The sequence below is a fragment of the Schistocerca piceifrons genome, unplaced genomic scaffold (genome assembly GCF_021461385.2).
Source record: "Schistocerca piceifrons isolate TAMUIC-IGC-003096 unplaced genomic scaffold, iqSchPice1.1 HiC_scaffold_2341, whole genome shotgun sequence".
In the NCBI taxonomy this organism is placed as follows: domain Eukaryota; kingdom Metazoa; phylum Arthropoda; class Insecta; order Orthoptera; family Acrididae; genus Schistocerca; species Schistocerca piceifrons.
The window spans coordinates 1052602-1077858 of record NW_025728275.1 but is presented as its reverse complement, the minus strand read 5'-3'; the positions used below and the strand labels follow the sequence as shown (position 1 = coordinate 1077858).

The 25257-nt window shown below is 41.1% G+C and overlaps 1 protein-coding gene across 1 annotated transcript in view; it reads right to left on the bottom strand.

The window, feature by feature from the left end:
- Window positions 1-482: 482 nt before the first annotated feature.
- The window catches only part of LOC124742879 (involucrin-like), a 78271-nt gene continuing 53496 nt past the window's right edge, over window positions 483-25257 (bottom strand). The window contains exon 2 of the mRNA XM_047248820.1: window positions 483-798. Coding sequence (XP_047104776.1) covers window positions 483-798 — 316 coding nt within the window. The remainder of the gene's footprint in view (window positions 799-25257) is intronic.

Sequence of the window (25257 nt, the reverse complement as noted above, 5' to 3'; positions counted from 1 at the left end):
GGAGTGGCTATATCTGCTACAGTACATGATGACCCAACCATCCACCCTCCAAATACTCACCGAATGGGTTATACAAAATGATAGGTGGCTGGCACTAGTGTTAATCCAGCCCTAAGCCAAAGGAATAAGTTCTATACTGCTAAATATGTCCCACGAACACAGCTTTCACTTCTATAAAATTTGGAGAATGGTAGAGTGATTATTTGAAGAAATAAACAGGTAGTGTGACCGGAAGTAACATTTCTGCAGAGGAACATTAAGTTCTACAAAAAGCAGTTACCAGATAAAGGGATAATGGCACATGAGTACTACAAAGGCTGGTGCCCTGTGTGCACATAACATGGGGTAAAAGTGGAGGGTGGGGGAGAAACCATTGTTAAAATAATAAAAATTTTTTGATGGCATACCAAAATAAATCTATGGCTACTGCTTCACCGCCACAACCACAACCACGACCACCAATTAAACTTACTCGTGAAGAATCACTGGAGCTCCTGCTCATGGGGCTCCTGCCCCTGAACATGGGGCTCCTGCTCCTGGGGCTCCTGCCCCTGATCATGGGGCTCCTGCTCCTGGGGCTCCTGCCCCTGATCATGGGGCTCCTGCTCCTGGGGCTCCTGCCCCTGATCATGGGGCTCCTGCTCCTGGGGCTCCTGCCCCTGATCATGGGGCTCCTGCTCCTGGGGCTCCTGCCCCTGATCATGGGGCTCCTGCTCCTGGGGCTCCTGCCCCTGAACATGGGGCTCCTGCTCCTGGGGCTCCTGACCCTGTTTCGGCTGCTTTGTTGAGCGACTTCTCCTGATTGACAGAAAACAAAAAACAAAAAATGTGTTACTGTAACAAGGTCAATGATTTCACACACAAATTTAAATTGACCCAGAGACAATCTAAGGTTCTTGAAACTCTTACATCTGTTGCATGCTGCACATCTAAAGATTGTCAAGGGACAAAAAACTGTCAAGTATCAGCATTTCAGACATTTATTGACTGAATTTAAGAATTTTAAATGTTGTAAACTATGTGCATGCATGCATGCGTGTGAACGTGTCGTGCAGTCCAAAACACTGTACATTAATATGCACATTATATTCATCCAAAATTTTAGAATGAATGCAATTACTGACTACACATATTTGTGTCTGGCATACAGTTTTAATCTGCTAGAAAGTTTCATATTGGTTCACACACTAATGCAGAGTGAAAATTTCATTCTGGTTGTTATGGAACTTTCTCCCATGGTCACCTCACACAAAATGATGACAGGACAAGTTTATGGCTTAATATATTTTTGTTGTTTCTGCATTAAAACTGCAACATCAGGCAGGAAATTACAATACATCACAACACTACTACTTTCTTCTTACAGATGGGTAAGGGAACAGACAGGAGTGGCAGTCTTAATGGGAACTATTTTATGAGCAAGTGAAGTGGCATCTGCAAAAAGAAGAGAATCAGTAGTGATACTTTAACAGGATTTCATTATTCCGAAGTGAAGAGCTGTTAAACTTTTAGAAACATCAATGGATGCAGAACTACAGTTTATGATGACAGCATGTGCTAACAGTTCTCACTTCTTTCCTATGGGTGTTGTGGGATCTGTATGACCCTCTCACGTTATTTCCTGGAAAATACTTCCTAACAATTGCAACCATACAGCATGGATTCTACTAACTCATGGATGTCTGTGGGCTTCTTGAAAAGCTTGCTGCACCCAGATTCTTACCTTTCGTTGGAATGTAAAATGCCTGACAACACTCCCTTGCATCTAGATTTTGGTACAGTTCCATGTGCTGAAACTGTGGTATATCTGTTGGGTTGAAGCCCAAGGAAAACACACTCAGTCTTTTAGGACTCCGTATATTTCATAGAGATTTCCTCATTATAGCATGTCATAGCAAAATGAATAAGCAAGATGGTACGAGCTATTGGGTTACCGAGTCAAAGAACTTGTGACAGCAGAGATATGTCATTCGTACTTGTTGACACCACAAAACTGTTCAGCATTGATGTCTCATTATTGTGTATTATATGTACATTGTTTCTCAATATCAATTACCAGACAGTCTTTCAATGTAGTTTAACCCTTTTAACTACTGTGCTTCAAATTTTTCCAGTGTACTCTTTACTTCAATAATCTTGATTTCATCTATAATTAGTTCTACGTAACCTACAGCACATCACATGAACCACAATTCTTCAATATTCCCTGACCATGATTCCTCAATCCAACTCTGAGCTTCATAAAGAATTGCAAGGTCAGCCATGGTTCCATAAAAACTACTGAGATGCTGAAGAGAAAATGAAGAAACGTGTCTCTCTCTCACACACACACACACACCCACACACCCCCACACCCTACACACACCCCTACACACACCCCTACACACACACACACACACACACACACACCCCTACACACACCCCTACACACACCCCTACACACACACACACACACACACACACACACACACACACACACACACCTACACACACACACACACACACCTACACACACACACACACACACACACACACACACACACACACACACACACCTACACACACACACACACACACCTACACACACACACACACACACACCTACACACACACACACACACACACACACCTACACACACACACACACACACACACCTACACACACACACACACACACCTACACACACACACACACACACCTACACACACACACACACACACACCTACACACACACACACACACACCTACACACACACACACACACACCTACACACACACACACACACACCTACACACACACACACACACACACCTACACACACACACACACACACACCTACACACACACACACACACACACCTACACACACACACACACACACACCTACACACACACACACACACACACACCTACACACACACACACACACACACCTACACACACACACACACACACACCTACACACACACACACCTACACACACACACACCTACACACACACACACACCTACACACACACACACACCTACACACACACACACACACCTACACACACACACACACACCTACACACACACACACACACACCTACACACACACACACACACACCTACACACACACACACACACCTACACACACACACACACACCTACACACACACACACACACCTACACACACACACACACACACACACACACACCTACACACACACACACACACACACACACACACCTACACACACACACACCTACACACACACACACCTACACACACACACACACACCTACACACACACACACCTACACACACACACACCTACACACACACACACCTACACACACACACACCTACACACACACACACCTACACACACACACACCTACACACACACACACCTACACACACACACACCTACACACACACACACCTACACACACACACACCTACACACACACACACCTACACACACACACACCTACACACACCTGAAAAGTTTGTGGGATAAATGTTGCATGGGACATCGGCGGCCATAATATGATGGTTTTTTGTTGCTAGGTCGGGTCACATCAGAGATATGAAGGTCAACTTTGTTTTTTTTAAATGGGTTGCTATAATTTGGCACTTAGTTTTGATAGTGGCTATCAAGACAAATCCAGTGATGCATAACAGGTAGGTCTTTGAAGGTCAACAAAGGTCACAAATGTCCTTTTACAGAAGGTGTTCGAAGTGATGACCATTGATATCAAGGCAGTGCTTTGATTTTCTTATTGTGGATTGAGTTGTATTCCTTATCATATCAGAACTTATGAAAGCACGCGCTCTGACAATTATCTCTCATATATCGTGCGAATAGTAAATATTCACCTAACACACGGGGTATCCATCTAACGTGCCATTGACATGTTAACACCATTCAAAAGTTTTGCAATACAACACTAATAGGAATGGTAAGACTAGTATTATCAAATCAAACAAATGTGAATGATGTATTCCTTCAAAGAACAGGTCAATATGTTTCTCATTTGTGGAGAATGCCAACGAAATTCAGTGAGTGCTAGAGACTTATCCACTGAAATACATCCTTAACATACTCACCCTACACATCACATCATACATTTAAATGTGTGTGTGATAAATTGAGAACAACTGAATCTTTAATGCACAGGGAACATATCCAGCAAAGGAAAGTTATTAATGAGGAAACGGAAATTAGCACTCTTGCCACTGTTGTTCGGTGTCCTTGTGTTAGTTCATGTCGAATTGCAAGGAAATCTGGCATGAGCCAGAGTAGTGTTTGTCATGTTCTGTATCACCATAAATATCATTCTTACCATATCAGTCTCCACCAAGAATTAACTGGTACAGATTGTATGCATCACATTGAATTCTGCTGATGTGCTCAACTTCACATTCAGAGGGACGGCACATTTATTAATTTGACTATTTACTGATGAGGCTACATTCACATTATCCATGGAAATGTTAATCTGCATAACATGTATTATTGGGCAGCTGCAAATCCATGTTGGCTGCGGCAAGTTGCACCCCAAAAAATGTGTTTGGTGAATGTATGGTGTGGGATTCTGGAGGACAGAATTATAGGCCCTTATTCTATCAAAGGTAATCTTAATGGTAGGAAGTAAACCAAATTTCTGCAACAAACATTAGGTCTGTTATTCGAAGAAATCTATGAACAAGGAAGAGAGTGTGTTATCAACACGATGGGTGTCCAGCACATTTTTCACTGATGGCTATAAATTAGTTGCAGAGACAATTCCCAAATCATTGGATTGGACACAGAGGAGATGTGTCATGGCGGGCTCATTTGTCGGATTTAATGTCTCTTGAGAATCCCCACAATAAAAAATACAGATGCATTATTTATAAACATGTTCCAACTACACCTGAAGATATGGAAGAGAGAATTGTCAGAGCATGTGCTTTGATGAATGCAGATGTGATAAGGAATACAACTCCATCTATGATAACATCGCAGCACTGCATTGATACCAATGGTCATCACTTCAAATACTTTCTGTAAATGGACGACGTTCATGCCGTATTTGTGACCTTCATTGACCTTCAAAGACCTTACTGTTACACATTACTGGATTTGTCTCAATAGCTGCTATCAGAAAATAAGTACCAAACTATAGCAACCCATTTAAAAAAAGTTGACCTTCATATCTCTGACGCGACCCCATGTATGTAGTGTAGAGTGGACAGAGAGATTCACCATAATATTTCAACAGAACAGAAGGTGTCAGATCAGATAAACTATGAATCATTACGAATAGTCGTATTCATGATCTATGGAACAAGTACTAATCTAATATAATATAATCTGTGCACACAGAATCAGTCTGTTACTTGCTTTACTATCTGTCAGAGTTTTATGTTATGATAAATTTCTGTTCTGAATATTGAACTTCTTTCTGTGCCGCTGACAGCTTTAATATTGGGTAGTAAAGATGTTTTTCCCCTCTGGTGTTTTACATATGTAATAACTTATTTTCAAATTATGGCGGATTATTTATTATGAATTTTATTAGTATTTTGGCAATTAATTTAAAGTCCATAGTTCCTTGAAATGGTATCTACATGATGACCATGGGTGAGCACCACAAATTATTCTTAGTGCTTATTATTCCTGTAACAGAAATATTAACTGAAACAGTAAATGCAGATACCTTGACCACACCATCGGAAATAATGATTGAGGGCAAAGCAATAAATGAAACAAAACATTTTGAACTGTCAGCTTTTAATACTGGCGAGGACCTAACTGAGAATCATGTGTTGCATCTCATATTGAACAAACTCTGCAATGTATGCATTATAATTAATAAGAGACTTTTGAAAATAAAATTTAAAAAAGCTGGCATAATTTTCCTATTTAGAGTCAATGATTTATGGGATTTTCTGAAGTAACTCCACATTGAAGTAAAATAATTGTTGGCCAGAAGTGGATAATAGAAATAATATGATGATGGACAGCTGAGCTGTGACTGTTGGGAAGGGAGTCCCAACCATTGGCCAGATTGACCACAGTCCTACAGCATATTTGCTGCTGTACAATGTTGGGTTCGGGAAACTATTCACAATCTGAACACAATAGTAATGTTAACAGATGTCATACTAGAGAAGGAATGAGTTCCACCAAAAATTCTCAACCTTGTTTAGTGACAGAAACCTTTTGAGACACTAAATATTTTATGAAGCCTTACATTAAGCAAAACCTGAATCATTCTTAAATTATAATCATTTGATGAAAATCATTCAAAAACTGTACTTTATATACCACTGTCATCTACAACAATATACAAACCACTACACCTGAACACAACACACAAAAACAGCACTGTATTGATTCCACTAATAAATTGATTTTATGGGACATGACAATCTTTTCTCCACCTCATTTATGACCAATAGTTTAATATCAACATTTATATAAGGGTTGGTGTATTTTGTCTTTGCAGCTTCATACTCTGTTGTGGACAATCATCACAAACCCTGCACCAAAAATCAAGTGACACTGTTTTGAATAATGATTCCATGCTTTAATCTGATGTCATTTCTGCAAAGGGTTTGTTTCACAAATTTTCTGGTTTCAGCAAATAAAGTATTCTGGACCCATGAATTCATTTTCTATTTTGTATTCTGTTGTTCATGAAAACACATCCCACAAAGAAATATTCCCACTGTCGAGACACTCGACCAATTCTTCAAATATTCCATGTCTGAAAGCTTTGTAGTTTTCCCTTACCAACAGAAGAAATACAAAAATCTATTTTGTTTCTTATTAGTATTGATAACTATTTTCTGTTTTCCTTGTACAGATGGATATAATTCATTAAAGTTTCAAAATATATATGTCAAAAAGTAATTACAAACAATGAAGACATCACTCAAACTGTCTTAATCTGAAAGAAATGACAAATTATAAAAGCTTGTAATTCAGCTCTCTGTTTGAATAATCTCATTAAAGGCTTTCTTCAAGATAACCATATAATCCTTGCGTCAGCTCCCATAATCTTTACACAACAGTGAGGACAACTGGAAGCTCTGCGAAGACCACTTTGAATATTGTCAATTTACACTATCTGTCATTCAGCCTCAGAGCAGCAGAGAAAGGAGTAGATTGTACACATCTATATCTATACATGATGTAAATCGAAGTCCCCTGCCACAGTTTCTATTTGATTCAGACCAATCTCAAACTATTACAGGGATTTTCATATGGCTTTCGCTAATAAACAATCATGAGGAATTCTTTGCTTATATTTTATCACCACTGACAATGAGCCTGTAGTACATGTGCCATTATCTGATCCATATTTATTTTGTGTTTGGAATGACAGCTCCTGGCAGCAGTAGCATGTAAATGTTGCTCAGATACTGAGGAAGTGGTGTGTCTCAGGAAAAGCAGCACACAGCTGATTCAACTGCTAATACCAACCTAGCTTGACCAGGCTCTTTGTCGGGCTTGGTGGGCTAGCAGAGCATGGGCTCAGAAAGTGAAAAGCTGCGGCATTGACTGTGACTGAGCACAGACGTTTCAGTTTGCTTTTTAACCTCATATTCACACCTCAAATATTTTAATATTTGCCCGAATCAGCACACGGTTCAGATTCTGTGTTGAACTGTAGATCCCCTCTCCCAGTAGCATAGGTCAGGGACATGATCACAATGTGCCATACAATAATTATTGCTAAAATCTATGCATTCATGTGCATCTTCTTCTATATATAATATAAATTAAAGTCCTGCACTGCACTTTTCTGTCTAAGTGAAGAATATTATCAGTAACTATTGAATGGATTTTTATATGGTTTACACTAATAGATGGAGTCAAACATGTGGAAGGTTTGGGTATATAATTATTACTGCTATGTCGGATATGTCTTAATAATACTTGGTGCAATTGGGGTGGGTTTCTATTTCAGCTACAAAAATCTTTGACCACATGGTGATTTAAGAAATGTAGTAGGAATTGCAATTAATTTCAAACAGCAAATAATAATTCATATGCTTGACAACATTTATACCTTTCAAGAATTTCTGAATGATGATCAGATTAATTTTCTCTGGTGTTTCGGCAGGTATTAGTGATTTCATTTTTTCAATGTGAACATCGAGTCAACTGCAATAAATACTGATGATCATGTCTTTCATGAGAGACATACGGTCTTCGGGAAGCATACTTATGTTTACAAGCAAAATGCTTTCGGAAACAGTATTTTAATTGCACGTGTCATAGTGCAGTTCTCATTTACTCTAACATGATACTCATTTTATCAGTTCATATGAACAGGCAGATTGAGACACACAGAATAACCAATACTCATGCAGTGACTGAGGAGCACTGGCGCATTGCAGTAGCAATCAGTACACTTGGGCAGTACTGTTACTTCTGGAGTAGTGGTTATTCATTGTGTATCACTGTACCCACTAATACATATCAATTAAAAGAATATCACACTAAACTAATTTGAGATGCTCTATAGAATAGGCTTCTAAATTTCCACTTCAAAAAAATTTTGTTTCTAAAAGGAAACAAACTGACACTTTCCAAAAACACTGAATTTTGCCCAAAAGATAGAATCGGTAATATTTGTTTCAGCCAACTGCAGCTACATAGTGCAGAAACAAACTGGAAATATCTGGTGAAACATGTGTAACAACTCCTGGGAGACACTCCTGGAATACATAGTAGATGGAACAAATTCAAATTATTGTATGGGAGTAAAGAAAGCTTAAGATAATTTACTAAAATTTCGACATCATGCTGACCATGGTAGATACAGTTCACATAAAATGTAAATAACTAGCAAACTCACTTAAGTAACCACATGCCAGCTGCGCTGGCTCTATGGATACAAAGCCAGGAAGATACAATATGGAGCAGAGCAGTATTGAACTCACCGAGGAGTGGTGCTGCACCAGCACGTGAGTCCTGGGCGGTGTGCATAGGCTCGGGGCCATCTGGCCTCTCGTTCGGCACAGCAGCAAAGGCCTCCCTGGGGGTGGACACTTCTTCACATGGTGGCAGAAAGGGTGTCTCTCTGCCATTATGGAACCTGAGTACATTTTTGCCCAGGTCTATGCAGCACTGCAGATGTAAAAGCTCAGTTAGTGACGAGGCCCCACACTGTGTAACCAGTATTCTTAGGCTCATATTTATTTAGAAATAGGAGGGATTTCTGGAGAAATGAGGCAGTTCCATCAAGTAGGAGCTTCAAGCTACCTATCCTCCTGGAAAGGAAGCACCTCTCATTCGCTCCAGCTCCCATTATTTAAGAGATGGGGCTGACTGTCTCATATGTTATTTGATTGAGAACAATTAACAATTCTGTACTTTCAAAAATTTGTTTTGTCATGGACTAATGTCAAGAGAGTGTTGGAGTGTAGAAATTGGCAATTACACCACAACACTGCAACTGGCGTGTCCTCCAGTTAGCAAAAAGGGAGTCAGTGACCACCATTCAGAATTCCACACACACTTTCACTTAGAGCCACACTCCTCGTACCATTAGTTTTGAAGTCTGTCTTCCATGCCAGAGGAAAATCTCAATCAGATTTGAGCTGTATAGTGAAGTACACAGAAATTGACACATATAGCAAGTTTTGATACATTTCATTAACAGTAGTTTCCAAAATACTGTGTAAATGTTCACACTTAAAATCTTACAGATTGCAATTGATACAGGTACTAATGCTGTGAAATTATGCTGCACAATATGACTTTTGCACTGAGATGTTGGCAAGCACAGACCACGATGACACAAAGATATTTTTCTATTTTTTTTATGAAGCAATGTTTCACTCTAACAGTGAAGTCAATCTGCGTAAGATCCACTTTTTGGGAACACCAAATCCCCATTTATCCACCAAACAAGCAAGATTTGCAAAATTTTAAAGTTTCTGCACAGTGTCAAGCGAAAAGATTTATGACCCCTTCTTTTTCATGGAGAGAACTGCCATAGCCATGTTACCATTATTTGATTCTTTTAGTGATTCCACCTCAATTGTAAGAAGAATCCAACTACTTCACCCCATAATTAGGTGGTGCAACTCCTCACTTCCTCTCAGCTGCACATTTGCCTGGGCAATGACTGCCACACTGGTGGTAGTGGTGGTTTGTGATGCACATGGCCATGATTGTTACCAGATTGAATCACTTGTGTTTTTTTAAATGGTTTTATAGCCTAGTAGAAAGCTCTGACAAAGGGTATTGGTTGCAAAATGTGGAATAGCTTTTAATTTTCATGTATGTTTTATGTATTACCCCTCTTGTGAAAAACCTAAGTTTTGGAACTTCTTCCTTGTGTGTTATCCACCATCTTGAAAACCCCACCAAGAAATGGCACTTAAATCAGGTTTCCACAATAACTCTCCTCCTCCTCCTCCTCCTCCTCCTCCTCCTCCTCCTCCATTGAACCATGGACCTTGCCGCTGGTGGGGAGGCTTGCGTGCCTCACTGATACAGATAGCTGTACCGTAGGTACAACCACAATGGAGGGGTATCTGTTGAGAGGCCAGGCAAACGTGTAGTTCCTGAATAGGGGCAGCAGCCTTTTCAGTAGTTGCAAGGGCAACAGTCTGGATGATTGACTGATCTGGCCTTGGAACACTAACCAAAACAGCCTCACTGTGCTGGTACTGCGAACAGCTGAAAGCAAGGGGAAACTACGGCTGTAATTTTTCCCCGAGCGCATGCAGCTTTACTGTATGGTTAATGATGATGGCATCCTCTTGGGTAAAATATTCCGGAAGTAAAATATTCCGGAAGTAAAATAGTCCCCCATTCGGATCGCCGGGCGGGGACTACTCAAGAGGATGTCATTATCAGGAAAAAGAAAACTGGCATTCTACGGATCGGAATGTGGAATGTCAGATCCCTTAATCAAGTAGGTAGGTTAGAAAATTTAAAAAGGGAAATGGATAGGTTAAAGTTAGATATAGTGGGAATTAGTGAAGTTCGGTGGCAGGAGGAACAAGACTCCTGGTCAGGTGACTACAGGGTTATAAACACAAAATCTAATATGGGTAATGCAGGAGTAGGTTTAATAATGAATAGGAAAATAGGAATGTGGGTAAGCTACTACAAACAGCATAGTGAACGCATTATTGTGACAAAGATAGACACGAAGCCCACGCCTACTACAGTAGTACAAGTTTATATGCCAACTAGCTCTGCAGATGATGAAGAAATTGAAGAAATGTACGATGAAATAAAAGAAATTATTCAGATAGTGAAGGGTGACGAAAATTTAATAGTCATGGGTGACTGGAATTCGGTAGGAGGAAAAGGGAGAGAAGGAAATTTAGTAGGTGAATATGGATTGGGGCTAAGAAACCAAAGAGGAAGCCACTTGGTAGAATTTTGCACAGAGCACAAATTAATCATAGCTAACGCTTGGTTCAAGAATCATAAAAGAAGGTTGTATACATGAAAGAAGCCTGGAGATACTAACAGGTTTCAGATAGATTATATAATGGTAAGACAGAGATTTAGGAACCAGGTTTTAAATTTTAAGACATTTCCAGGAGCAGATGTGGACTCTGATCACAATCTAATGGTTATGATCTGTAGATTAAAACTGAAGAAACTGCAAAAAGGTGGGAATTTAAGGAGATGGGACCTGTATAAACTGTCTAAACCAGAGGTTGTACAGAGTTTCAGGGAGAGCATAAGGGAACAAATGACAGGAATGGGGGAAAGAAATTCAGTAGAAGAAGAATGGGTAGCTCTGAGGGATGAAGTAGTGAAGGCAGCAGAGGATCAAGTCGGTAAAAATACGAGGGCTAGTAGAAATCCTTGGGTAACAGAAGATATATTGAATTTAATTGATGAAAGGAGAAAATATAAAAATGCAGTAAATGAAGCAGGCAATAAGGAATACAAACGTCTCAAAAACGAGATCGACAGGAAGTGCAAAATTGCTAAGCAGGGATGACTAGAGGACAAATGTATGGATGTAGAGGCTTGTCTCACTAGGGGTAAGATAGATACTGTCTATAGAAAAATTAGAGAGACCTTCGGAGATAAGAGAACCACTTGCATGAACATCAAGAGCTCAGATGGAAACCCTGTTATAAGGAAAGAAGGGAAAGCAGAAAGGTGGAAGGAATATATAGAGGGTCTATACAAGGGTGATGTACTTGAGGACAATATAATGGAAATGTAAGAGGATGTAGATGAAGATGAAATGGGAGATACGATACTGCGTGAAGAGTTTGACAGAGCACTGAAAGACCCGAGTTAAAACAAGGCCCCCGGAGTAGACAACATTCCATTAGAACTACTGACGGCCTCTGGAGAGCCCATCCTGACAAAACTCTACCATCTGGTGAACACGATGTATGAAACAGGTGAAATACCCTCAGACTTCAAGAAGAATATAATAATTCCAATCCCAAAGAAATCAGGTGTTGACAGATGTGAAAATTACCGAAATATCAGTTTAATAAGTCACAGCTGCAAAATACTAACGTGAATTCTTTGCAGACGAATGGAAAAACTAGGAGAAGCAGACCTCGGGGAAGATCAGTTTCGATTCCGTAGAAATGTTGGAACACATGAGGCAATACTGACCCTACGACTTATCTTAGAAGCTGGATTAGGGAAGGGCAAACCTACGTTTCTAGCATTTGTAGACTTAGAGAAACCTTTTGACAATGTTGACTGGAATACCCTCTTTCAAATTCTGAAGGTGGCAGGGGTGAAATACAGGGAGCAAAGGTTATTTACAATTTGTACAGAAACCAGCGTGCAGTTATAAGAGTCGAGGGACATGAATGGGAAGCAGTGGTTGGGAAGGGAGTGAGATGGGGTTGTAGCCTCTCCCATATGGTATTCAATCTGTATATTAAGCAAGCAGTAAATGAAATGAAAGAAAAGTCCGGAGTAGGTATTGAAATCCATGGAGAAGAAATAAAAACTTCTACACTCCTGGAAATTGAAATAAGAACACCGTGAATTCATTGTCCCAGGAAGGGGAAACTTTATTGACACATTCCTGGGGTCAGATACATCACATGATCACACTGACAGAACCACAGGCACATAGACACAGGCAACAGAGCATGCACAATGTCGGCACTAGTACAGTGTATATCCACCTTTCGCAGCAATGCAGGCTGCTATTCTCCCATGGAGACGATCGTAGAGATGCTGGATGTAGTCCTGTGGAACGGCTTGCCATGCCATTTCCACCTGGCGCCTCAGTTGGACCAGCGTTCGTGCTGGACGTGCAGACCGCGTGAGACGACGCTTCATCCAGTCCCAAACATGCTCAATGGGGGACAGATCCGGAGATCTTGCTGGCCAGGGTAGTTGACTTACACCTTCTAGAGCACGTTGGGTGGCACGGGATACATGCGGACGTGCATTGTCCTGTTGGAACAGCAAGTTCCCTTGCCGGTCTAGGAATGGTAGAACGATGGGTTCGATGACGGTTTGGATGTACCGTGCACTATTCAGTGTCCCCTCGACGATCACCAGTGGTGTACGGCCAGTGTAGGAGATCGCTCCCCACACCATGATGCCGGGTGTTGGCCCTGTGTGCCTCGGTCGTATGCAGTCCTGATTGTGGCGCTCACCTGCACGGCGCCAAACATGCATACGACCATCATTGGCACCAAGGCAGAAGCGACTCTCATCGCTGAAGACGACACGTCTCCATTCGTCCCTCCATTCACGCCTGTCGCGACACCACTGGAGGCGGGCTTCACGATGTTGGGGCGTGAGCGGAAGACGGCCTAACGGTGTGCGGGACCGTAGCCCAGCTTCATGGAGACGGTTGCGAATGGTCCTCGCCGATACCCCAGGAGCAACAGTGTCCCTAATTTGCTGGGAAGTGGCGGTGCGGTCCCCTACGGCACTGCGTAGGATCCTACGGTCTTGGCGTGCATCCGTGCGTCGCTGCGGTCCGGTCCCAGGTCGACGGGCACGTGCACCTTCCGCCGACCACTGGCGACAACATCGATGTACTGTGGAGACCTCACGCCCCACGTGTTGAGCAATTCGGCGGTACGTCCACCCGGCCTCCCGCATGCCCACTATACGCCCTCGCTCAAAGTCCGTCAACTGCACATACGGTTCACGTCCACGCTGTCGCGGCATGCTACCAGTGTTAAAGACTGCGATGGAGCTCCGTATGCCACGGCAAACTGGCTGACACTGACGGCGGCGGTGCACAAATGCTGCGCAGCTAGCGCCATTCGACGGCCAACACCGCGGTTCCTGGTGTGTCCGCTGTGCCGTGCGTGTGATCATTGCTTGTACAGCCCTCTCGCAGTGTTCGGAGCAAGTATGGTGGGTCTGACACACCGGTGTCAATGTGTTCTTTTTTCCATTTCCAGGAGTGTATTTTCACGTATGACATTGTAATTCTGTCAGAGACAGCAAAGGACTTCGAAGAGCAGTTGAACGGAATGGATAGTGTCTTGAAAGGAGGATGTAAGATGAACATCAACAAAAGCAAAACTAGGATAATGGGATGTAGTCGAATTAAGTCGGGTGATGCTGAGGGAATTACATTAGGAAATGAGACACTTAAAGTAGTAAAGGAGTTTTGCTATTTGGGGAGTAAAATAACTGATGATGGTCAAAGTAGAGAGGATATAAAATGTAGACTGACAATGACAAGGAAAGCGTTTCTGAAGAAGAGAAATTTGTTAACATTGAGTATAGATTTAAGTGTCAGGAAGCCATTTCTGAAATTATTTGTATGGAGTGTAGCCATGTATGGAAGTGAAACATGGACGATAAATAGTTTGGACAAGAAGAGAATAGAAGCTTTTGAAATGTGGTGCTACAGAAGAATGCTGAAGATCAGATGGGTAGATCACATAACTAATTAGGAAGTATTGAATAGAATTGGGAATAAGAGGAGTTTGTGGCACAACTTGACTAGAAGATGGGATCGGTTGGTAGGACATGGTCTGAGGCATCAATGGATCACCAATTTAGTATTGGAGGCCAGCGTGGAGAGTAAAAATCGTAGAGGGAGACAAAGAGATGAATACACTAAGCAGATTCAGAAGAATGTAGGTTGCAGTAGGTACTGGGATATGAAGAAGCTTGCACAGGATAGAGTAGCATGGAGAGCTGCATCAAACCAGTCTCAGGACTAAAGACCACAACAACAACAACTCTCTTCTAGTGTGTTTTAGGTAAAAGTATGCCATCATCAATTTTTAAGGTCATTAAATTCCCTACAAGTTTCATATAAAACATGTTGGAAAATTTCAGACAGCTACCAAGAATTCTGAAAACAACTTCCAGGAATTTAAAATGTGAGATATGTCTCTAACTTAGTAACTTTTTTTTAGTGCTTCTTTGAGCTCTATGCATAGTAACTGATGTTATAGAGGATTTACATTTCTTTACGATTCATACAGAATATTTGTTAGACTCCCTACCCATCCAGAGAAATGTTGCATTAACAATTTTAGTGAAAATGAACTCTAAGCATCCTGACTCTAAAAGATATCATTGATGTTATTTCTGGTATACACACTTAAGCTTTATTTTAATGATATATATACAATAAGTTGAAAATTCATCGACTTCTGTTTTGGTTCAGATCTAATTCATGTGTATGAGTACAATCTTTACTTCAACCAGTACAAAGTGAATTAGTGAACTCATCTTCTCCCATGTTGAATTCAACATCTGGTGCATTACCAAATGCTTTGAATCCACAATGAGCACATACATTGCAGTTCTGCAAATACACAATAAATAGGTACAGTGCAGTTCTGCTTTTTGACAACTGTATTTGTTGTCACAAGATTTATTGCATGGGCATGAAATATCAAGTTCTTTTTCCTTGGACTAAAAATGATTTATGTGGCTTCTATTTGTTATGTTGCACACATCCCATTGGAAGTCAATTTTTCACAGACTCACTGTGGCAGTGCAGGTGTAACTTGCTCAGTGGTGGTGTAAATACTTGCTGTAATCTCAGGTAGAAAAGCCAGCATAGGAGGTACAAACACAATCTCCCTGATAAATCCTCAAAGTTGAGTTGTGTCAGGTCTGGGAAATGTGGGGCCATGCAATTGGTGCATCACTGCCAATCAATAGGTCTGAAAACCCCAGACAACAGCCAGGTAGAAGCATGGTGCACCACCTTGCATGGAGTAAACATTTCATTCTTGGCCATCCTCATCGATTTGTGGTATCAAAAATTGTTTTAACATACAGGTACACTATCCCATTGATGGTTCTCTTGTGGAAAAAAAGAGGGCTGTATGCTTTGTTCTTGTCCAGTGCACAAAAACATTCTGTTTAGGACTATCACAAATATATTGCAATGTTTGATGTCGATATTCACTTCCCCAAATCCCAGTTATGTGTGTTAACCTTGTCACTGAGTGAAAAGTCAACTTTTCATAAAAGAAAAAATGATTTTGTCCAAGAAATGTTCATACTCATGTAAACAGTTTACCATATCCACACAGAAGTTCTCGTGTGAAATTTTATCATTGTCTCATTGTTTTTACAATCAGCAATCTGTACGGTTTCAAACATTAATGGTTTCTTAACATATGTCAGACATTCATATGTGAGATTTGTAGTTCACGAGATGCACATGACGTCAATTTTGTAGGGCTGCTGACAAAAATTCCTCTCACTCACTCACAACGTGATGATTTTGCTTGTCTTACTGAGCACCCTGTTTCTACAAAGCATTTATGCCACTCATAAATGGTAGGCCTAGTAGGAGCACCTTTAATGTACGTGGTATGGAAATTATGTTGAACTGTTGTTGCCGACTTCAATTCTTCTAACCAAAACACACAGCTAGCATGCTGAAGTCCAGTGATGGAATTCACCTTTAACACAACTGCCACTAGTGCTTCTTACTATGTGACTAAACTAGCAAACTACACAAGTCAAATCTTCACGTATTTCTCTTTAAATTGACACTACAGTCACCTCTGCAAGTACTATGAATGAATTTATACAAATTTTCAAAGTCGTAAGGTCCTTTTTGGAAAAAAAACTGTAATGTATACATAGACTTATAGATGATATTACTTCCACCAACAGGATTTTTGACTGAGCGTGGTATTTTCAGTTTAGGGTCTACATCGGCAAATTGTTAATTAAACGTTTCTCTGCTTGTAAAGGGAGTACTTACAATTCTTTTTTATGTATCTGGAGGGAAAGTAAATCCCATCCAACACTGATTATTATTCACTGTGCAGAAAACTTCACTGAAAGAGTTGTTAATGCAGAACTACTGACATATCTAACTTTTTACCATTTCTTGTAATTTTTTTTTGTAATTTTGACAGCCTCATATCTTAGCAGCTGTCTGAAATTTTCCAGAATGTAATTTATGAAACTCTCAGGAAATTCAACACACTCTAAAACTGATAATGGCACAGTTTTGCCAAAAATGCACTGGAAGTGAGTTACTGAGAAAACACTGAAAATGTGCCATTTCTTAGTGACAATTGGAAGATGCAGATAAAATACAAGGGGAGAATATTTAAAGCTTTTATTTATCAGAACGTACAGCACATATAACAGACCTGAAAATCAAACTACCCCACTTCTAGCAATCCAAAATGCTACCTTTACTGGATTATGTGAAAGAAGGTATTTATCCCATCCCAGCCAAATTCTTCACAATTATGACACTGAACTGCAGCTGCAGCTGCAGTCCTGTGTCACCACTGACACATCACATTAGGTTTGTGAAGAGTGTGAATATCTTCAACATCTACCATGTAACTCAGTGCACATACCAAACCCCATAACCCATAAAAAACTTTCAGAGCTTAAGGATAATGTTTAAAGTGGATATGTCTCACTGTTTAGTTTTACAACTTTTCAAAATTGTTCTTTTATGCTCACTCCATACAGAAGCAATTTTGAGTGTGCTCCAGGAAATTGGTCTGTCTATGTCTTATAACAATAGCCTAGTAGATGATGATAATTGTAGTTTCAGGCAGTCATCAGAACATGCAGTTATCTATACTGGAGCTGGGAAAAACCTGCTCAAATATACAATCAGATCTTGACAACCTTTCAAAGTGGTACAAGAACAAGTAACTTGCTTTAAACATAATGATACATGAATTTTTGAACTTCACAAAATGTATAAAGGAATGAGAAATTTGGACCATTATCATAATGAATTAAACTGAATGAGCCAATTTATACAAATATATGGGTGCAGCAATTTGTGGGGCTATAAAATTAAATGATCACACACTCTCAGTTACAAATAATCAATCCATCCATCCATCCATCCATCCATCCATCCATCCATCCATCCATCCATCCATCCATCCATCCATCCATCCATCCATCCATCCATCCATCCATCCATCCATCCATCCATCCATCCATCCATCCATCCATCCATCCATCCATCCATCCATCCATCCATCCATCCATCCATCCATCCATCCATCCATCCATCCATCCATCCATCCATCCATCCATCCATCCATCCATCCATCCATCCATCCATCCATCCATCCATCCATCCATCCATCCATCCATCCATCCATCCATCCATCCATCCATCCATCCATCCATCCATCCATCCATCCATCCATCCATCCATCCATCCATCCATCCATCCATCCATCCATCCATCCATCCATCCATCCATCCATCCATCCATCCATCCATCCATCCATCCATCCATCCATCCATCCATCCATCCATCCATCCATCCATCCATCCATCCATCCATCCATCCATCCATCCATCCATCCATCCATCCATCCATCCATCCATCCATCCATCCATCCATCCATCCATCCATCCATCCATCCATCCATCCATCCATCCATCCATCCATCCATCCATCCATCCATCCATCCATCCATCCATCCATCCATCCATCCATCCATCCATCCATCCATCCATCCATCCATCCATCCATCCATCCATCCATCCATCCATCCATCCATCCATCCATCCATCCATCCATCCATCCATCCATCCATCCATCCATCCATCCATCCATCCATCCATCCATCCATCCATCCATCCATCCATCCATCCATCCATCCATCCATCCATCCATCCATCCATCCATCCATCCATCCATCCATCCATCCATCCATCCATCCATCCATCCATCCATCCATCCATCCATCCATCCATCCATCCATCCATCCATCCATCCATCCATCCATCCATCCATCCATCCATCCATCCATCCATCCATCCATCCATCCATCCATCGGCAGGATACTGAAAAAACACAGTCACCAAAAAAGTCTGCTTGTGGAACTTTCTGTGACCCACTGCTGAATACAGCTAGGCTGTGAGAGAGCTATAATGAATAAGCTAACAGGGAATACCAAACACACACTGAAGGATCAAAAACAGCTCTGTGTAGTCACTTTAAACTCGCTGGAGGGTCCTACTGCATCTCCGAATTCATATTCCCCATATACTCAGAGACTCAACTCCTGAGTTTGTGCTACTCCCCAGTTTAATGAAAATGAGTCGCTCTGGTTTTGTTGAGTACAAGCATATGAAGGAGGGTGAGTACCTGAGTTTGCCCAGTTGGCATACCAATGCTAAAAGTTAAAGAAACAAATGTTAAGCTACCCAGTTCACTATTAGCTCATAGACACAAGTCACCAAGATCAGAAGACGACACAGACAGCAAATTTTTGGTCACAGGGACAGAACAGTGGCATTGCTTTCTACCCAGTTTTTGTTTGATAGTGGACATTGTTCTCTCATGGTGGAGGAGTAACAAACAGAAGTACAACTCCTTTTTCCATTAGACACAATTTGTTTTTGTCTGAAGAATGTCCTAATGAACTATGGCACTGAGCGTATTTCAGACAGTTTTTCTCTGAAGGAGCACTTTATCAATGCTATACACCACATAACTTAATTCTCCTTTTACACAGCCCACAGCCTCATCATACATACCTTTGTTAGAGGCAATACAATTCCAACAATCAGTCATTTTAACTCCATCACACTACTTTGTGACAGAAGATTGTGCACTGTACCAAGTCAGAACCAGCCTTACACTCCTGCATGCTTCCGCAGGAGAGTGAGTTGATAAGTAGGAAGTGACTCCAGTGTCACCATCCTCAGATCCATCATACTCTTGAAACTTTACCATGGAGAATGGAAGCCAGTACAGCACCGAGGTGAAAGAGTACCTCAATTTATAATGTATGCGAACCTTGACAAACTCATTCACGATGTTTCCAATCTCTAATGCATACTAAGGACAACACGAATAGTGACAAGTTTCTTTCAGATATCCAAGGGTGTCACAAACATGCTAAAGAACTTGTAATGGCAGACACTTTAATGTCAACATCAAGAGCCCCTGAAAGCTCGCTTACAGAATTTTGAAGAACCATAATTACGGAATCTAAAAATGTACTACATTCCCCTGCAGATAATTCCCATGGGGACTGGGAACACAAAATTACACTAATTACAGGGCACACAGAATGGTTTAAGCAGTAACAGTTGTTACACTCTGATATACCCTGTGCCAAACACTTCAGCAATTTGCATAGTGTGGATGTGGATGCGTACACGAATTATGTAACTGACTGACATACCTTGCTGCTCAGTCACCTCTCTGTCATATAAAGTGACATTTGTTTACATGAGAGTTACACAACAATGTTATCAATAGCAGCATGTTGTCGAATGGTGTCTAGCTTCTGATCCTCAAAGATAAGTGTGTATTGCTGAAAGAATAACAAGTAAATCAGAAGAGGAAATACTGTTTCACTCCACATCTACCAATTTGAGTTCATAGATGGGAGAGGTTATAATTAATAGCTAACGGCAAGACACAGAAAACTCTGAGTGAAAAAGATAAATGACCATGTGTAATCACCGAGTTGTGCACGTCAGTAGCAGTGTTATGGTAAACTCACAGACCACAAATGCACCATACTCTTAGCAAATGATGTGAAGGCTCAGTGTCCTCAGTGCTTTGAAAAAAGTGCAGGTGACATCTGTAAATAAGGAGGCTGAAAGAACAGACCCCACAGAATTACAGACCAAAATGTGTAACATCAGTTTGCTGCAGAATTCTCCAACATGTTCTGAAGTTCAAATGTAATAAATTTCCTCAAGAATGAAAGGTCACGTCTACAGATCAATTCCAAGTTAGAAGCCAACACTTGTGCACAACTATGCTTGTCCTTTTCTCACACAGTACCCTACAGGCATTGGATGAAGGACAGCCACCAGATTCAATATCCCTAGATTTGCAGAAGTGTTTCTCAGAGAGATCCCTTGTAGAGATAAGACCTGGCCAGACAGAACAAGGTCTGGTAGTATGGCCTGTGGACTCAGCCCACAGCATCGAGTCCATACTATCAAAACGCTCATTAGCGTATTGTGCCAGCCATCTCGAGATACAGATTTGCCACAGGCCGGAGCGACCACATGTGTCCACTTGTGCAGTTGACTGCCCTGTGGTGACTGTTGCAGGAGGCAGGTCTGTCATACTATGGCACATCTGTGAGTTGCTGACAAGGTTTCAGCCACTTCCCCAGTGTGACAGCTGATTTTTTGGTGTCTGTTTCCACAGTGACCCACTCTTGTGCAGTGTCTCTCGCCAGTGAATGTCTTAGTCACTCATAGTGGCATGATCTGCACTGTCTTGCCATGTTCCACCTGGCCGGGCCTTTGACAGAGGCAAAAGTGTACAGAAAGGGTTCTCAGATATGTATGAGACCCCAAGACTCCTCAAGACGTATGACCCAGTACATCATCCCAGATAGCGAGTGTTCCTCTGAGATGAGGATACCTCTAGGATTACCCCCAAGTGAAGCGCAATATATGCATAGACAATTTGACAGAGCTTATAGCAATCTGCTGTCATTTGTTGTTGATGCTGCTGTTGTATATTGGAAAGAATCATTTACTGCCTGCAGGAGGCACTGTTGTAAGTTCTATTTGATGTAATGCATGGCAGTTTGCACTAAATGTGAAAAAGCTGTAAGTTACTGCAGATGAGCAGGAAAACAATTGTATAATATTTGAATTCATTGTTAGTGGTATGCTGCTTGACTTGGTTATGTCAAACAAATATCTAGGCATAATGTTGCAAAGCAATACAAAATGGAACCAGCATGTAAGAAAGACTCCCCACCAGGGAAGAAGTTAAGTAATTCAGAAGTGCACCACTGGATTTGTTACCAATAGGCCTAATTGACATTTTAGTATTATACAAACGCTCAATTAACTCTAATGGGAATTCCTAGAGAGAAGACAGCATTCTTTTTGCTAAACACTGCAGAGACATTTTAAGAAACTGGCACTTGTAGCTGGCTGCAGGAAGATCCTGTCACCATTAATGTATATTTTGCATAGCAAGTGTGAAGACAACATAACAAATTGTGGCACATATGGAGGCATATACACAGTCTTATTCCCCCTCACTTATTTTGTGAGTGGAACTGGAAAAGAAATGACTAGTAGTGGTGCAAGGTACACACTGCCATTCATCATACAGTGGCTTGCAGAGTATGTAAGTAAGTAAGTATAAATGTTTCAAAAGTAGAACAGAGAGGAGAGAGAAAGGTTAACCACGTGTTTTCTCAATATTATGTTGTATTTGTGTGTGTAATGAAAAGTACAACTTTGTAAAGAGCACTGTCATCATTTCACAGCTAAAACATTATGGTTTTAGATCTAGTTTCATATGAAACATTTTTCCTAAAATCAAGTGGACATTTGTTTTGTAGAGAGAGACGTAGGTCAGAAAAACATGACTGTGATGATTAAAGTCCTGGAAGGTATATTTGTGAGTGAATATTTGTCAGAATACGTAAGACTGAGGAAATTCTTCAGAAGACTTTCACACAACTTAGAATTCAGATTTTTTTTGAAAGATTTCTGTTTGTTTACTAAAAATTTGGGACACCACAACTATCATTCACCATTCAACCATGAGGAGACAATGACCAAATTGTCTTTACATACTCATTTTTTTCTTACATTAGTCAACGGTTTTGTCTCATTCTTATTCATTTTTAAAAAATACTGATGACTCTAAATACAAATTACAATTTGATTAGTTTGTTCAGAATGCATCACTGCTGACACATGCTAGGCATGGATTTGTTTTCTGCTCATCTTTCTAAATAAATGTGAAGCTATTTAACTCACTTAGGAGATGGAATTATTACAGACCAGAAAATGTAGCATAAGATTTTGGCCAAATTCAGAACAATTCACCTATTTTTAGCAAAATATACACACAACTTTAATCGTCTGACTAACTGTCTTAGTTTGAAAGGTTGTCAAGCTATGTGTCTGAAGACAAAGCCTTAGTAGACTGCAATTGTCCATTAAAAGTAGGTGGTAATTGAAGAACTCTGGCTTGAGTGTTTGCTTCTGCATAGATTTCTAAAGGTTCCTTCTGAGATGGTACTTTGTTCTCTTCCTTTGGTTGTCTTTAAGCTTTCAACAAATTAATGTTTCTAATGGGAAGCAGTGGCATTTTTCTGCTGGAAATCAGACTGCTTCTACAATTTAAAGTATTTCTCAGTGTCATTACTCCTTTGGAATTTAAGAATCTGCATAATATTGACATCCAACTTCCATGGGCACTCATACCCATGGGATCCGTACATCACGGAACTGACAATGTACTTTGCATAGCAGTAGAACCAGAAATAACTATCCACATGTTAGGTGAAGATGTTTGGTGTGTGAAATGTCATCAAGTTTTGTTTTCAAATAATTATAGTGCAGAGTGTGGTCACTATTAATTGGAAGTTGCCCATGAACATAATTAAATTAGAATTATGACTGCCAGAGGGAAGAGTATTGGTGTGGGGAAGCAAACCCCACCTCCCTCTCAGAGGACAGCCATCCTATAATTGTGTTCTGTGGAAACATAACTGACACACAGTTAAGGGATCCCTGATGCCTTCGGGTGGACTTAGGTTTGTTACTGAACTGTGTGACTGACTAGGATAAAGTATCTTGTTCACTCATTCTCAAAGAGCAAATGACGAGTAACCCATGACCAAAATCATTAAGTAGTGTGTGTCAATTTTTTCCTGAGGTTGACAGTGTTGTAGGTGAATTAGTTCAGGTCCATTCTCTATCTGTGTGATTCAAGTACAATTCAGAACACCTGTCACCCATTTACATTAATGTTAAACTGTCTAAAATTTGAACATTAGCTAACAGTTAATGTACATTTCTACAATTTTGAGCTGTCCTTCAGCAGAGTCCCCATCAGATTATCTGGCTCATATCTTGTACAGACCATTAAACTGCACAGAACCGCCACTGCAACAGTGTCAAGTTCACTGATATGTGGTTGCTTTCCTGCACTTTTCATTTGGAAACACTTTTTGCATATGTTATCTTTCTAAATCAAACTTTGCCATAAGAAGTGCAATAACAGTAGCCTGACACTGGTTGTATATCAGAAAGAATCATTTATTGCCTGCAGACGGATACAGGATGACTTTGTTGTAAGTTCTACACTCCTGGAAATTGAAATAAGAACACCGTGAATGCATTGTCCCAGGAAGGGGAAACTTTATTGACACATTCCTGGGGTCAGATACATCACATGATCACACTGACAGAACCACAGGCACATAGACACAGGCAACAGAGCATGCACAATGTCGGCACTAGTACAGTGTATATCCACCTTCCGCAGCAATGCAGGCTGCTCTTCTCCCATGGAGACGATCGTAGAGATGCTGGATGTAGTCCTGTGGAACGGCTTGCCATGCCATTTCCACCTGGCGCCTCAGTTGGACCAGCGTTCGTGCTGGACGTGCAGACCGCGTGAGACGACGCTTCATCCAGTCCCAAACATGCTCAATGGGGGACAGATCTGGAGATCTTGCTGGCCAGGGTAGTTGACTTACACCTTCTAGAGCACGTTGGGTGGCACGGGATACATGCGGACGTGCATTGTCCTGTTGGAACAGCAAGTTCCCTTGCCGGTCTAGGAATGGTAGAACGATGGGTTCGATGACGGTTTGGATGTACCGTGCACTATTCAGTGTCCCCTCGACGATCACCAGTGGTGTACGGCCAGTGTAGGAGATCGCTCCCCACACCATGATGCCGGGTGTTGGCCCTGTGTGCCTCGGTCGTATGCAGTCCTGATTGTGGCGCTCACCTGCACGGCGCCAAACATGCATACGACCATCATTGGCACCAAGGCAGAAGCGGCTCTCATCGCTGAAGACGACACGTCTCCATTCGTCCCTCCATTCATGCCTGTCGCGAC